We start from the raw sequence: 16190 nt of genomic DNA on the forward strand, positions 1-16190 counted from the left end.
GGAGGTCAGGTGAAACTTTAAATCTAAAATTGTTCATGTGAAGTTTTAAATGGGTGATGTTTCAGGTCGAGACCCGTCTTCAAACTGAGAGTTAGGGGAGAGAGAAACTGGAGCGAAAAGCTGAAGAACAGGAGGAATCACCAAGGGGGAGCAGCAAGAGAGAGTGTTACAGAACTCTCGTCAGAGAGAGGAGGAGAACTTTTTCAAAGTAGGCATACCTTGAGGAGGTTTTGCAGTGGAGCAGACATAATGTGCAGGAAGGAACTGCAGATGCTGGTTTACACCAAAGATAGACACAAAATGCTGGAGTAACTCAGTGGGACAGGCAGCATCTCTATTTTCATTGCAGAAGAGCAAGAGGATTTCAAGAGGCACATAAGGAAATGGTAACTAAAGATAGACACAAACAACTTAGTAACTCAGCAGGACAGGCAGCATCTCTGGAGAGAAGGAATGGGTCGAGACCCTTCTTCAGACTCTAACTTCCTAGAATAGATTGAAACCATAATGTGTGGATAGACTCATTGTTTAATTTATGCAATGATTTTACCAAAATAGGAGATCTCTGGCCCATTAAACAACACAAAAGAAAATAACATCACTAAAGGCGGTGGAAAGTCTGATGCATTAAATCTCATAGTAAGTCTGACAGGACACAGCTTTGCAAATATCATTTTTCAAATCCCACTATTAATGCTCATTTATAAATTCAGGATTTCAGATATATAGCATTTTGTGAATCTCCAGAATTTGATTGATTTATGATGCTCTGTTCTGTCTTTTGCATAATCAACATGTAACCCTTCATCTTTCCATTAATAATTTGCAGGGTTTGTAAATTATTTGTCCATTAAACTAGCTAAAGAAGTTAGTTCTGGTAATTTAAACCCTTTTAAAGGGTATGATAATTGTTAATGCATTACCAATCAACCATGCTGACAGAAATAATTTAAATAGTTTAATGGCATTTCCGAAGCTAATCAATTTTCAAGTATTGAACATTTATAAAATGTAATAGTTTTCTTTCTTTTCCATGTATTCCTTAGTCTTTAACCAAATCAAAATGCCTTATTTCCACTTTTCTTTCTATTCTTAATTTAATTCATATCATTGGTCCTGTTTGCATATTACAAAATGTTTGTATGTTATAGGACGGGGTGCAATACCATTGTCTTCAACTTACACACACACATAAAAACAAACAATAGTAGTGTGAAAAGCAAAACCAATGCCCCCAAGTCTATGTGGTTTGGAGTTTATTTGGAAGTTGAGTTCTCTGTGATGGACTGGGAAAATGATCTAAAAGAGAGGTTAGAAGAAGACCATGACCATATTCAGGCAGTTCGGTTAAGGGGAAAAGTTTCCTGCAGCCTTTCCCTCCCATAATTTTATATACCTCAATCATGTCCTCTCTTTGGAGTTAGAATGAATGGGTCTTTTTTAGGTTGGAGGGATGTAACTCGTGTAGTACTCCGGGAATCTTTTCTTGGCCCTCAATTGTTAACTATTTACATCAATGACCTGGGAAAGGAACAAAATAAGTTTTCCAAGTTTGCTTCTACTTTCTTATGTTCCTGCATCTCAGTTGCCCCTTGCCTTCCTCTTCTGTTATACAGTTCCTCTCTCAACCAGCTTTGAGCCCCAATGTCCCAAGCAAAATCTAAAAGCATAAGCTATTGAATGATCTTGTCCAGGAAAAAACAACTAATTTTGGAACCTTCCCTACAATTATTAAATTGGCATGAATTTCATTTGAGGTGCTATGACATAAGAACATCATTTTGGTAGCAAGAGAGAAATAGGGAAGCGTGAATGAGCTTTACGCAGCAATAAATGATGACTGAAATCCAAAATGGTGAAAGAATGAAATGAAGAATAAATTGCTACTACAAAATCAGGTGTCTCAGGAAAGAAGGAGTCAAAATGAATCACAATCTAATCAGAAACTATATAGGTTCACTGAACACAAGATAGGATACCTTACAAAGATCACAATGCAGGTATTGTGGGAACAGTGTAAATACCTGACCATTAGTAGGTGTAATGTCTTCACCATCTTAAATATTCTGAATATTTTATTTAGACTATCTAGGCCTTTTATTAAAATATACTTGTTTTTTAATTTTCAACAACAGGGAATGCTGAATCTTCCTCAAAAAATGCAATATACTCTGGCAGAGCACGACTGAAGGGCCAAAAATAGCACATTGATATGGGAAAGGGGAATCAGATACAATTGAGTCCACTTTATTATCTCGCTGAATTTCTCATTCAGTTCGAAAAGCTGAGTCTGCATCACAACCAATGATTGGATAATATTGGAGCAGAGTGTGACAACATCTAGACCTGATATAATTTTAGCCAAATATCAATGTTAACTGACTCGTAGCAGGCAAAGGAAGTATAACCATAGCAATGGGATTCATTCACAACTGTCATGATGCATTTCGATGTTAAAAAAAGGTAGATATTTATATGGAAACCTCATAATTCCACCGACTTCCATTTAGATTTAGGTGCCACTGCACTTTTGAATAATGCAGATGTCATGATGTATTTGTTATGAGATCTGCTATATTAGTACTAATTCTATGGCGTGTGATGTTGCTGCAAGATTTTCATTGTACCTGATTCCCACTGTAATTGTGCACATGACAGTAAACTAAACTTGACTTGCTGAATGATGATTATGTGCCATTGCCTCTTTAGTTCAAGTCTGGACATTGTTATCTACATTCATAATAATCATATTTACCAAACAGTAATTGTGGATTATGACAGTATGGCTGATGTAAATCGGATGAGTAAACCACTGAAATGAACTAACAATATTTTCAGTTTAAATCTGAATTCAACTGAGAGAACAATAAAAATAACACTTAAAACTAAACTGTAAACACTAATAATTAAACACAAAATTAGTGGAAAATATCCAATTAGCTTATTGCTTTGTTTCAGAAAACATATCATTTTTAGGCTGTCCAATATGAGATAATTGCTAATTACCCATATAACCTTAACCTGCCTCTGAGATGTTGGTTTAAAATGTTTTAAAAAATTGTGATAGTACCTGCTTCAACCACCTCTTCTGGCAGCCGATTCCATATACCTACAGCCCTTTGTATAATAAATTTGCCCCTGAGGTTTGTATAAAATCTTTCCCCCTCACCTTAAACCCAAGTCCTCTGATCCTTGAGAGACCCGAGAGAATTATATAAAATTAAGAGAGACATAGATAGGGTAGACGATCAGAACCATTTTCCCAGGATTGAGAAATCAAATAATAGAAGGCATAGCTTTTAAGGTGAGAGGGGAAAAGTTTAAAGCAGTTGTGCGGGGCAAGTTTTCTTCTTACACAGAGGATGGTGAGTGCCCAGAATGTGCTGCCAGTGTTAGTGATTGAGGTAGATACGATAGTGGCTTAAGTTAGTCTTGGCATCATGTTTGGCACAGACATCATGGGCCGAAGTGCCTGGCCTTGTGCTGTACTGTTCTATGCTTTATGTTCCAAGATTGATTCAATCAAAATTATATGCTCTATTCATATTTACTCTTTGGAAGTAGATTAAAGTAGTAAATGAACAGCAATCTTACAACCAAGTGAATGGCAGTCCCGCCAGGTTAATGGTAGAAAGTTAAAAGGGGGCAGCGGAAGTTGCGCTGACTCACAGCTCCAACCAGTTTCAATCCTGATTTCTCGTGCTGTCAGTGTAGGGTTTGCATGTTCTCCTTGCGATTGCGTGATTTTCCTCTGGGTGATCCAGCATCCTCCCACATCCCAGGTTAATGGTTAATTTGCCATTGTAAACTGCATGTAGTGTGTAGTTGAGTATAGAATCCAGGACTACTAATTAGGAATGTGGGGAGAATAAGACAGATTATGCTAAAGTTAATGTACAATGTTGGTTGGCATAGACTAAAGGGCCTGTCCCACTTGGCAATTTTTTCGGTGACTGCCAGCGTCATATCAGTGTTGCCAAAAGATTTTGAACATTGACAAAAAAAAACGTTTTGACACTTGAGAAAACACCGTGTGTCAATACGTCATCATGTCGCGTCACTGCCGTGACTTTTTCGGTGACCTGATACGTCAGTCAATGATGCCGACAGTGGCTGAAACAAATCGCCAAGTGGGACATGCCCTTTAGTGGGCCAAAGAACCCGTTTCCATACATGATAACAAAACAATGTATTTACTGAGCTTGCAAATCAAAAGCCTTTTGAAGTGGAATTAACGGAACCAATTAGGAGAACAAGCTGATTTCAACAGCAAAACACAAGACTATGTTAAATATGTAATCAGAAGAGAGTGCCAATCCATCACCAAAGCCAGAAGTCCTAAGTCCTCAGTAAGAACTAGTTTAATGAATGACACAGGCATGTTCCAGTGATAAAACTGAAAAAGTATTGTTCTCTTCTCATACTATCAAATTCATAAAACACATAACTTACAGGTGGAATAAAGCTATAAAAAATGTTGCAGTTTTAACGTAAAGCTTACTTCTCTGTACCTGATGCGAGTAAAAATTACATCCATCAATATGAAATTAAATAGTACAACTTTTTAATGTTAATAGTAATAATATTTCTCTGATAGCACATATTTTAATAGTTGATGCAGTGGGATGTACCATTGAAACAACTCAAATGAAGAATACTTATCAACTATAACACTTCACTATTTTTCCTGGTGGTCTATTCTTTATTTTTCTCTCATGATACACACTAGTTCACACCAAGATGACAGCACCCAAATATCAGTCTGAATCACTCAAAGTAATGTTGTCCGTGATTGGCTCTCTAATTTAATAGCAGAGACAATAAGTCAAAACTGAACTGGGGTTTGATGCTGGTGCTGGAAGAGGAACAATTGCTCACTTGCATCAGCATGGCAATGCTGGCAAGCTTGATGCCACTGAAGGCCTTAAAGGCAGCCGATTGTCAGAGAGGAGTTGTCTGATTCTCAGGACAATTTCCGGGGCTGGTGGGAGGAGAGCAGTCAGGACACTGGCAGCAATCCATCATATTAATTTTCCTTTTATTTATCTGTTCATGGAAAATGGATATTGCTAAGATTTACTGTCCATTCTTGATGAGAGTCACATAAAGGCCAAGTTGAATATGGCTGTTTGATATTTTTCACATTCTAGATTTATTTAAATACCTGAATTAAAAACGCCCAACTCCGATGATGGGACATGAACTCGTATCTCCAGGTCAACGATCAGTTGGATTAGTTCAGGAATTTAATAATTATCTGGCTATACTCAATTTATTTTGAGCCAGGAGGAACACTTGTTTCCCATCGTTACACGAAGTCTTGCCTTTCGTGTGGGAACTTTTCGCAGCCCTCAATGGACAACAGGTTTGGCTCCTTACAGCTTGAAGTAATATTGTATAATAAGCGTCATCAGGCCTTATTGGCAAAGGGAGCTGAATCCTGCATAGGTCCTGGATTTGCATACAAAATTAGCCAAGACTAACATCGGCCATGTTCCCCAGATACTCAAAAAGCAGCATCACCCAAACAAGACAGGCTATATAGTTTTCACTTGGAATGAACGCATATATGACCACCATGCTGGTTTACGAGACAGCTCTTTTGCATGTGAAATGCCACTACATTTCCTGGATATGATGTTGCTCTTTCTAGGAGGATTTCATCTTTATACCAGTGTGAATAGAAGCTGGAACCGGGCTTTTGGGGATTTTCTACATAATTGCATGCATTCAGAAGTGATTTTGCATAATTGTGATGTTTCACTGGACAGCTATCTCTGTGATTACGTGCTATACTGATAAGATGCAGTAGACAACAAGATTTGTAACTGTAAATAACTCCCCCTGTGAGTGTAGTTATCAGGGGGCGAAGAATACAATCACTTGTGACACTTGGTCAAACAATTTGCCAACACCTACTGTAAAGATTTTGGTAAAATGCTGTAGCTAATGAATGAAAATACATTCCAACAAGCTGTCAACTCGTTCAGGAAATGCAAAAGAATTAAAATGTTTCAATGGAATTTTCCTTAGCAATTTTGAATCAAAACGTATTGATTATGCGCATGACATAGCCAGACTTAAATTACATGAGAGAAAGTAGAATCCATTGCTGAAGGTACTTACTGCTGGTACAAGTAACTTTTTAACTTCCTCCACTGCCCTCTTTAGCTTGATTTCTGCTCTGTTCTGTGCATCTTCCACAGTGATTAATACATGCAGGTCTTCATTCAGGTGTTCCCAGTTGGGTTTGCCTCTGTTTTGCTCCTCCTGCAACATCAATAGGCCAAAAAAAAAATATTTAAAATTAATGAAGGCATTTTTTTTAAACTTGTGTTAATTCTAATTCTGTTGAATGCCTCTGCCCAAAATATTCTGTATTGATCACCCACATGGAATTCCAAAGGAGTTGCTTGAGGCAACAACAATTCTACTCAGCACCTTTCAATCCCACACAGTCATGCTGAGAAAGGGAACCACTAATACTTCAATGGTACAAGACTTTTGTAAAAAAATGCCAGACATTATCCAAGCTTAAGATGAATTGTGGATTTCATTGCACACACACACAACGTAAATTTAAAAATAATCATTATTTTCCACAAAATTGTGTAATATGCTTCATGGTGCTTCAATGCACTCACATAAGGATTAAATTAAGTTTATGATACGACTTAGAATCATAGAGCTGTACAACATGGAAACAGGCCCTTTGGCCCACCTTGACAAACAGACCAAGTTGGTTATTCCCATTTGTTTGCATTTGGCCTAAATCCCTTTAAACCCTTCCTGTCCAAATATCTATTTTAAAAGTCTTAATTGGATCTGCTCTATAGCTTCCTCTGACAGCTCCCTCTAGGTAAACACTGCTCTCAGTGGAAAAAGTTGTCACCGAGATACCTCTTAAGTCTCTCCCCTCTCACCTGAAGCCTATGTCCTTTAGTTTTAGAATATGCATGGCTTAATTATTGCAAGTCATTTATTTAAAATGATCCAAGTTGACAGTAAATACCCATGACAGTAAATACCTGAATCTTTGTATGTGGTAGTCAAATTGCAGCTTTAAATATACAACTACAAAATTAAAATGGCATCCTCAGTTTTAGCTCTGTGCTCTATTTTGCAGACCAATGTTTCCTGATTGATCTTAAAGCTCTGTTGTAAGGTTATATGCTCTCCATCTCAGTTACCATGAGGTCAGGCCAGACCATTTCTGCAAGTGAGCAAGAGATTCATATAGAATTAAGTTTGGCTTCAACCCTACAAAAGAGTGGTTAGAAACATAGAAAATAGGTGCAGGAGTAGGCCATTCGGCCCTTCGAGCCTGCACCGCCATTCAATATGATCATGGCTGATCATCCAACTCAGTATTACCTGCCTTCTCTCCACACCCCCTGATCCCTTTAGCCACAAGGGCCACATCTAACTCCCTCTTAAATATAGCCAATGAACTGGCCTCAACTACCTTCTGCGGCAGAGAATTCCAGAGATTCACCACTCTCTGTGTGAAAAATGTTTTCCTCATCTCGGTCCTAAAAGATTTCCCCCTTATCCTTAAACTGTGACCCGTTGTTCTGGACTTCCCCAACATCGGGAACAATCTTCCTGCACCTAGCCTGTCCAACCCCTTAAGAATTTTGTAAGTTTCTATAAGATCCCCCCTCAATCTTCTAAATTCTAGCGAGTACAAACCGAGTCTATCCAGTCATTCTTCATATGAAAGTCCTCCTGACAGTCTGGTGAACCTTCTCTGTGCTCCCTCTATGGCAAGAATGTATTTCCTCAGATTAGGAGACCAAAACTGTACCCAATACTCCAGGTGTGGTCTCACCAAGACCCTGTACAACTGCAGTAGAACCTCCCTGCTCCTATACTCAAATCCTTTTGCTATGAAATTAGAAGGTAGACAAAAATGCTGGGGAAACTCAGCGGGTGAAGAATGAAGGAATAGGTGATGTTTCGGGTCGAGACCCTTCTTCAGTAAGAAATTTGAAATTAGAAAGTGGTTTCCTAATAATTTTGCTGAATTTGGATCAAAATTCTATATTCATTGCAGCATAGCATTAAGAGCAACCAAATTCATAAAATAAATTCACCATACAGCTTTGAGAGATGTACCACCGCTACACCCCTCTGCAGGATGAGCGTGACAAATGGCACAGTGAACTGCAGTGAAGAGATTCATTTGCGCCAAATTCATTTAGGTTATTTGGATATACAGGTGCACAACCTTTTATCCGGTGTTCCAGAAACCGAAAAGCTCCGAAAACCGGCCATTTTTTCCAGATGTCGTCTGCGCACCAAAGCTCGCGTTTGGCGCCAAACCTGACCCAAAAAGACCCACGGTCAACCCAGGTCTGTACTACTGTAGCGGCTGCCTCCTCCCTGGAGACCGGGAGACGCTTAAACATCTGTAAATCATTGCTTAAATGTTAGTCAGTTAGTTTGGAGGGCTTTTATGTGAAGGGGGGTGAAGGGGTAAACTTTAATTCTTAGTCCCCTACCTGGTCGGAGAGGCGGGGAGCGGTCAATGCCTTACCGGGTCGCCGTGCAGTAAGCTCCGCAGCGCTGTGGCCGGTGGGGCAGCGGGCGTCGCCGGTTGTAGCTCCGACCCCGGCAACTCTACCCCTGGCTGCGAGGCGCTCCAAATCCAGCGCGGCCCGCGGCCGGACGCCCCAGCTCCGCGAATGTCGGGAGTCGGATACCAGCGGGGTGCGGGCAATGCCTTACCGGGTCACCATGCGGCAAGCTCCGGAGCGCTGTAGCCGCCGACACACAACATCGCGGAGCGATGCTAGATTTGGAGCCGCGCAGCCAGGGGTAGAGTTGCCGGGGTCGGAGCTCCAACCGGCGCCGCCCGCGGCCGGACGGAGCCCCCAGCTCCGCGGCTCCAAATCCAGCGACGCTCCGCGAATGTTGTGTGTCGGCGGCCACAGCGCTCCGGAGCTTGCCGCACGGCGACCCGGTAAGGCATTGCTCGCTCCCCGCTGGTATCCCAGCGCTGCGATGCTGCCGACTCCCGACATTCCCGGAGCTGGGACGTCCGGTCGCGGAGCGTCGCTGGATTTGGAGCGCCTCGCAGCCAGGGGTAGAGTTGCCGGGGTCGGAGCTACAACAGGCGCCGCCCGCGGCCGGACGGAGCCCCCAGCTCCGCGAGGTTGGGAGTCGCCGACCAGGTAGGTAGGGGACTAAGAATTAAAGTTTCCCCCTTCACCCCTACACCACCACCACCACATAAAATCCCTCCAAACTAACTGACTAACATTTATGCAATGATTCTCCCGGTCTCCGGGGAGGAGGCAGCTGCTCCAGACTTTTCAAGCCGCCCGCGCTACCTACCTAATCTACGCTAAAAATCTTCCATTCTGAAATCCGAAAATGTCCGAAATCCGACAAGTGTCTGGTCCCAAGGCTTTCGGATAAAAGGTTGTGCACCTGTATTAATGAAGTTGACAGGCAAGAAGATGAATATTTTCCACCCTTATGTATTTAATTAATCCTGAAATTACCACGACGTTTTGATTTGTTTAAAATATTGATTTCTTAGATATGTTTCAACCTCCGGGACTGTAAATTATATATTAATTATTACTTTATCAAATTACAATGATAATTTATGAAAATAAATATAATTAGAAATCAATTTTAACTGCACTAAGATTTATTGCTATGATATATTGTGTCTATCCCGTCTATTGTTTGAATATTGAAGAACGAAAAAAAAAGAATAAAAACAATAATGGCTGTTATACATTTCTTTCCTCTTAATCATATCGCAGATTAATGGGCGGCTAACCTGCTCTGATGATATCACAATGTGGCTGGCAAATATAGATTATTAAACCAATTCAAGATGGCCAAGTTTTCAGAAGCTGAGGAAAGTTGGTAGCTTAATACAAGCGAATATAGAACTGAGAATGATGTTACACACTGTTTGTGGCATTTCCTCCAAGCTCCTTGGATTGAATTGTACTATATGCTACACCTGCCACCACACTGCTCTCACCTCATAATTCCACGCCTCACACAAAGATACCATAATTGAACACCCTGGAGTCAGCGATCTCACCATCTTCTCCCACCCCAGTGTTAGAAGCAAATGCCACTTTCCCCACTACGATTAACTGCTCAGTTGGAAGCAAAATGTGTCAATGCAGATGACATCTGAGTAGACCCCACCGCTTGAAGCATGTCCCGACAGTAATTTGGTAATAATTTAGCAGGCCATTACAAAAGGCTTAACAACTGAACAGTACTAATATGGTTCTCTGATAGAAAAGTTATGTTTGACACATTTATTATAGAGTTCTTTGAAGATTTAACTCGATGGTGAATAAACGAAATGTAGTTGACGTAAAGTATTTGGCTTTTCAAAGGCATCCATTAAGTTGCCTCATAAAAGTTTAATGCATTAATTGAGAGCTCAAGGAGGGGTGCATTAGCATTGATAGAGGATTGGCTCACTTAAACAAGGCAGAGAATTACAATAAATTGCTCTCATTCTATCTGGCAAACTCTAATTAATGGGCTGCCACAAGAATCAGTGCTGAGGCCATAAATATATTAGTAACTTAGATAAAGGAACCAAGGGCATTGGAGCCAAACATGTTGACAGCATATAGACAGGTGGGTAAACTTTTGAAGAGACACTGTGTGTTCAAAGGGTTAAGAAAGTTTTAATAAGATCACTTCACATTCAAGCGAGACATGAAGATCTTATGTAGCAAGTTAAATACAATGTGAAGAAGTGCAAGAAAGTAAGAACAGAATGGCAGAATATAGTTTTAATGAGGTGAAACTACAGGATGTTGCTGTCCAAGAGGTGGGCATCCAAGAGGATGCTGCTGTCCTTGCATTGCATGGGGGAATGGAGCACAAAAGTGGAAAGTCTTCCTCCAACTATACGATACAATGGCACTTTATTGTCAGACTGAGGTCCAAAGGTTTCCCACTGTGAGGGAAGGCACCAAAGTCAGTCATCTTCCTCGATGTTCCTGATGTTCACCCGTGGTCAGGGCCTCCGGAGCCCTCCACAGTCGCCGCTCAGGCCTGCTCGCCGGGATGATGGAACTCCAATGTAGGAACGGGAGGCCTACCTCAGCGGCTTAGACCTCCGAAGCGGCCGCTACCCACCGGAGTCCGCGGCTCCCGAATTCCCCAGGCCACACCGGGCATTGTTTCACGCTGGTAGCCCTCGGGCAAAGGGCCCCAGGGATTCCGCGGTGTTGTTCCGCGCTGGGAGCTCTGCGAACCACAGCTTCGCGATGTTGACGCTGCAGGCCCAACGCTACGGAGCTTCAAATGGCAATCCGGGTAGGTATCGCCCGCTCCGCGGTGAATCCAGCGCCGCTGCTGCCGAAGCTCTGGTCCGGCCCCCGGTCTCGGGTAGGAAAGGCCGCTCTGATCCAGCTGGTTGGCTAAGAGGTGGGGGGGGGGGGGCGATGATGTGACCCAGAGAAATAGTCACATCCTCGCCAGGGGATGCAACTATATAATACTATGCAGGGGTATTAGTGAGATCACACCTGGAATGGTCTAATTCTGCTCCTATGACTTAATAACATGTTAGGAATTAATTATTCCAAGCCACTTAACTTTTTAAAGGAGACACAAGAAACTGCAGATGCTGGAATCTTAAACAAAACACATTGTTGGATGAACTTCCTACCTATAGTGCACAAACGATATAGGTAAGAAGAGGAAGGAGGTTATGCAACTCGAGTTTAAGGAATTAGGTTAAAGGCTGAAAAGCAGGAACTCCAGGATAGTTATCTCTGGTTTGCTTCCAGTACCTTGTGCTAGTGAAGGTAAGAACAGGAAGATGGGGGAAATTAATGTGTGGCTGAGGAGTTGGTGTAGTGGGCAAGGATTTAGATATCTGGACTATAGGGATCTCTTCTTGGGCAGGGGAGCCCTGTACAAAAAGGACGGGTTGCACCTTAACTGGAGGGAGTACCGACATCCTGGCGGGCAGGTTTGCTAATGCTACACGGGTGGGTTTAAACAAGATTGGCAGGGGGGTGGGATCTCAATCAAGATAGAGGCAGGTGAGAGGCTAGAAGTTTGGTATGGAGGGTGGTGAAGGAAAGGTTAATGGACAGAATAGGTAGGTGAAAGGCAGAGAGCGAGGAAGGAGGGTTGGTTTAAACTGCACGCGTTTTAAATTCCAAGGGTCTGACGGGTAAAGCAGATGAGCTTAGGGCATGGATCGGTACGAGCACCATTGTCGCCATTACTGAAACCTGGTGAAAGATGGGCAGGACTGGCAGCTCAATGATCTGGGGTACAGGAGCTTCAGGAGAGACAGGGGTGAGGGAAAAAGAGGAAGGGCAGTTGTATTGTTCGTTAAGGAAGTTGTCTCGGCAGTGGTCAGAGGTTGACATTATGGACGGTTCATCAAGTGAGGCTATATGGAGGAGCTGAGGAACAAGAAAGGGATGATCACCTTTTTGGGGGCGTATTACAGACCCCCGAATAGTCAATGGAAATTAGAAGAACAAATATGCCAGGAGATTGCAGACAGCTGCATGTCAAATAAGCTTGTTGTCGTATGGGAATTTTAACTTTACCAATATTGACTGGACCAATCAGAGTGTGAAGGGTTTAAATGGGGTGCAATTCCTCAAAAGTGTTCAGGGGAGTTTTCTCAAGCAGTATGTAGAGGCCCCCACATGTGAGGGCAACACTAGATCTAGTGTTAGACAATAGGTGCAGGAGTAGGCCATTCAGCCCTTCCAGCCAGCACCGCCATTCAATATGATCATCCCCAATCAGTTCCTGCCTTCTCCCCATATCCCCTGACTCCGCAATTTTTAAGAGCCCTATCTAGCTCTCTCTTGAAAGCATCCAGAGAACTTGCCTCCACCGTCCTCTGAGGCAGAGAATTGCACAGAAATTGTTGGGAAATTGGAAGGGCAAGTTAATGAAGTGTTTGTGGTGGAGCCTTTTGGGACCAGTGACCACAATTTGATTTGGTTTAAGATATTTATGGATAGGGACAGAGGGCCCACATGTTAAAATGCTCAACTGGGGTAAGGCCAACTTTGAAAAAGGTCTCGCTCAAGTTGACTGGAGCAGGTTATTTGAGAGGAAAGGAAAATCAGCCAAGTGGGATGTTTTTAAAAGTGTGCTGACAAAAGCTCAGGATATGTACATCCCCTGTTAACGTAGAGATGCTTGGCTGACGAGGGAAATTGAGGCATTGGTCAAAAACAAGAAGGATGCATGGGACAGGTATAGGCAGCTGGGATCAAGTGCATCTCTGGAGGAGTTTCGGGATCTAAGGAGTAAACTGAAAAAGGAAATCAGAAGGGCAAAAAGGGGACAGGAGACAGCACTGGCAGGTAGCGTTAAGGACAATCCCAAAAGATGTTATAAATACATAAGGGGCAGTCAATGTAATGTCTTGAGAGCAGTCAGTGTTACCGTTGAAGAAGTACTGAAGGTACTATCGTGCATGAAGGTAGACAAATCTCCAGGTCCTGATCAGATATATCCGAGGACATTATGGTGAGGAAATATTATATAATAGAACTGCTCAGATAGTAGAATGGGCTATGGTTTTCAAGGGAAATTGGACATCTTGTTCGGAAAAAGAGGGAGATCTACAATAATTATAGGCAGCATGAAGTAAATGAGGTGCTTGAGGAGTATAAGGAATGTAAAAAGAATCTTAAGAAAGAAATTAGAAAAGCTAAAAGAAGATATGCGGTTCTATAATCCTATAAGTCACCAAAAAGGTTGATTAGGGCAGAGTTGTAGATGTTGTATACATGAATTTCAGTAAGGCGTTTGACAAGGTTCTGCATGGCAGGCTGCTCTGCATGGAAGGTTAGATCGCATGGGATCCAGTCAGAGATAGCTGAATGGATAGCAAATTGGCTTCATGGAAGGAAGCAGAGGGTAATGGTAGACGGTTGGTTCTCAGACTGGAGGCCTGTGACTAGTGGTGTGCCTCGGGGTTCGGTGCTGGGCCTGTTACTGTTTGTCATCTACATTAATGATTTGGATGTGACCATAACGGGCAAGATTAGCAAGTTTGCTGATACAAAAGTGGGTGGTTTTGCAGATAGATAAGATGGTTGTAAACAATTGCAGCAGGATCTTGATCAATTGGCCTCTGGGAAGTGTTGTAGAGCAGAGGGATCTAGGAGTGCAGGCGCATGGTTCCTTGAAGGTTGAGTCACAGGTGGTCAAAAAGGCTTTTGGCACATTGGCCTTCATCAGTCAGTGTCTTGAGTATAGAAGTTGGGAGGTCATGTTGCAGCTGTATCAGACGTTGGTGACACCGCATTCAGAGTATTGTGTTCAGTTCTGGGCACCATGTTATAGGAAAGATATTGTCAAGCTTGAAAGGGTTTAGAGAAGATTAACGAGGATGCTGCCAGGACTGGAGGGTCTGAGCTATATAAGGAGAGGTTGAGTAGGCTGGGTCTCTATTCCTTGGAGCGCAGGAGGATGAGGGGTGTTCTTATAGAGGTGTATAAAATCATGAGAGGAATAAATTGGGCAGATGCACAGAATTTCTTGACCAGAGTGGGAGAATCGAGGACCAGAGGATATAGGTTTAAGGTGAAGGGGAAAAGATTGAATAGGAATCTGAGGAGTAACATTTGCAAACAAAGGGTGGTGGGTGTATGGAGCAAACTGCCTGGGGAGGTAGTTGAGGTTAAGAAACATTTAGACAGGTGCATGGATAGGACAAGTTTGGAGGGACCAAACGCAGGCTGGTGGGATTAGTGTAGCTGGGATATTTTGGCTGGTGTGGGCAAGTTAGGCCGAAGGGCCTGTTTCCACACTGTATCACTCTGTGACTCAGCGGGTAGGGCGGTATCTGGGAGGGAATGGACAGAAGGTGCTTTGGATTGGGACCCTTAAAGTTTTAAATGGAATAGGCTAAATCGAAAAAGAGATAATAACTTTATTTCAAGAGATAATATTTATTTCAAAGAATGGATTAAAGGCAATAGAGATGAAGGATTTTCCTCAAAACTAGTAAAATTAGTCTCAGTGCAGCAAAGAAACATCAAGAGGTAGGAAACTTCTATGGCTATCCGGAGAAGTTGATGAGAGTATTAAATGAATGGAAAGGATTTATGTTGACAAACAAAACCAGTAAGAATGGGAGAAATTTCAAAATCCTGTGGAGGACCATTGAACCACAGTTGGCGATCAGGAACCATAGAAGCAAACCATTCGAATTTTTATAAATGGATAAAAAAGATAGGGCTATCGAAATTAATGGACATCTCTTACCAATTATGACAGGAGAAATTAAACAATGCATCATAATAATGTAGGAGGATTGCAGTTATAGAGCGAATAAGGAGTTCAAAGAAATACCATTAGTAAACTATTAGTATTGGAGAAATAAATGGGCTTGAAACGCAATAACCTTATGTCCTACACGCTAGGGTTTTGAAGGAGATGGCAACAGGAATAGGAAATGTAACTCGCTTCTTAAGGAAGAAGAATGAGTGAGAAGAAAGCAGGAGAAATAGACCAGTGAGTACACAATAGTGGAAGGGAACTAATGGATTCTATTATAATGGAAATAGTTCCAGGGTATGAAGAATGTAATAGGATTGGGCAGAGTCAAAATGGCTTTATGAAAGGAAAATTGTGCATGACAAATTATTAGAAGTTGTAACTAGCCAAATAGATAACATTCATAACAACTACTGAACATTCATTGTTACTGATGATACAAAGCTGAGCAGCACCAATGGATATTAGAGGATGCCAATCATTCCTGTGATGCCAGGTTTGTCGTTTGAAGAGAGAAGAATGAGGGGAGATTTCATGGAAACTTCCAAACTTCTTACAGGGCTTGACCAGGTAGATGCAGAATTGACAATTCCCCTCAGTAGGGTGTTTCGAACCAAGGGTCAGTTTTCAAATAATGGGTTAGCCATTCACGATAGAGACGAGTTGTTCGCCCTGGGAGTAGTGAATCTTTAGAATTCTCTATCCAGGTGAGCTGTGCAGACTCGGTAAACTCAGAGAATGATAGATGTTTTAGTGTTGAGGGAAACAAAGGTGATGGGGTCACCCGAGGAAAGTGGTGCTAAGGTAGAAACAAATAGGCACAAGACACTAAATGGTCTTCTCCTGCTTCTACATCGTATGCTACTTACGCCCTTTATACTTTCCCACACACAGTGCCCTCCATATTGTTTGGGACAAAGACC

The 16190-nt window shown here is 42.1% G+C and overlaps 1 protein-coding gene across 8 annotated transcripts in view; it reads right to left on the reverse strand.

Moving 5' to 3' along the window:
- LOC129699535 (KH domain-containing RNA-binding protein QKI) overlaps positions 1 to 16190 on the reverse strand; it is a 425418-nt gene that overhangs the window by 148331 nt on the left and 260897 nt on the right. For all 8 annotated transcript variants that reach the window (XR_008723871.1, XM_055639415.1, XM_055639419.1 and 5 more), the window contains one exon: positions 6127 to 6270. Coding sequence is in view for 7 of the 8 variants with exons in the window: in XM_055639415.1 (XP_055495390.1) it covers positions 6127 to 6270 (144 nt within the window). In the remaining variant the exon portion in view is untranslated. The remainder of the gene's footprint in view (positions 1 to 6126; positions 6271 to 16190) is intronic.

The sequence above is a fragment of the Leucoraja erinacea genome, chromosome 8 (genome assembly GCF_028641065.1).
Source record: "Leucoraja erinacea ecotype New England chromosome 8, Leri_hhj_1, whole genome shotgun sequence".
NCBI lineage: Eukaryota > Metazoa > Chordata > Chondrichthyes > Rajiformes > Rajidae > Leucoraja > Leucoraja erinaceus.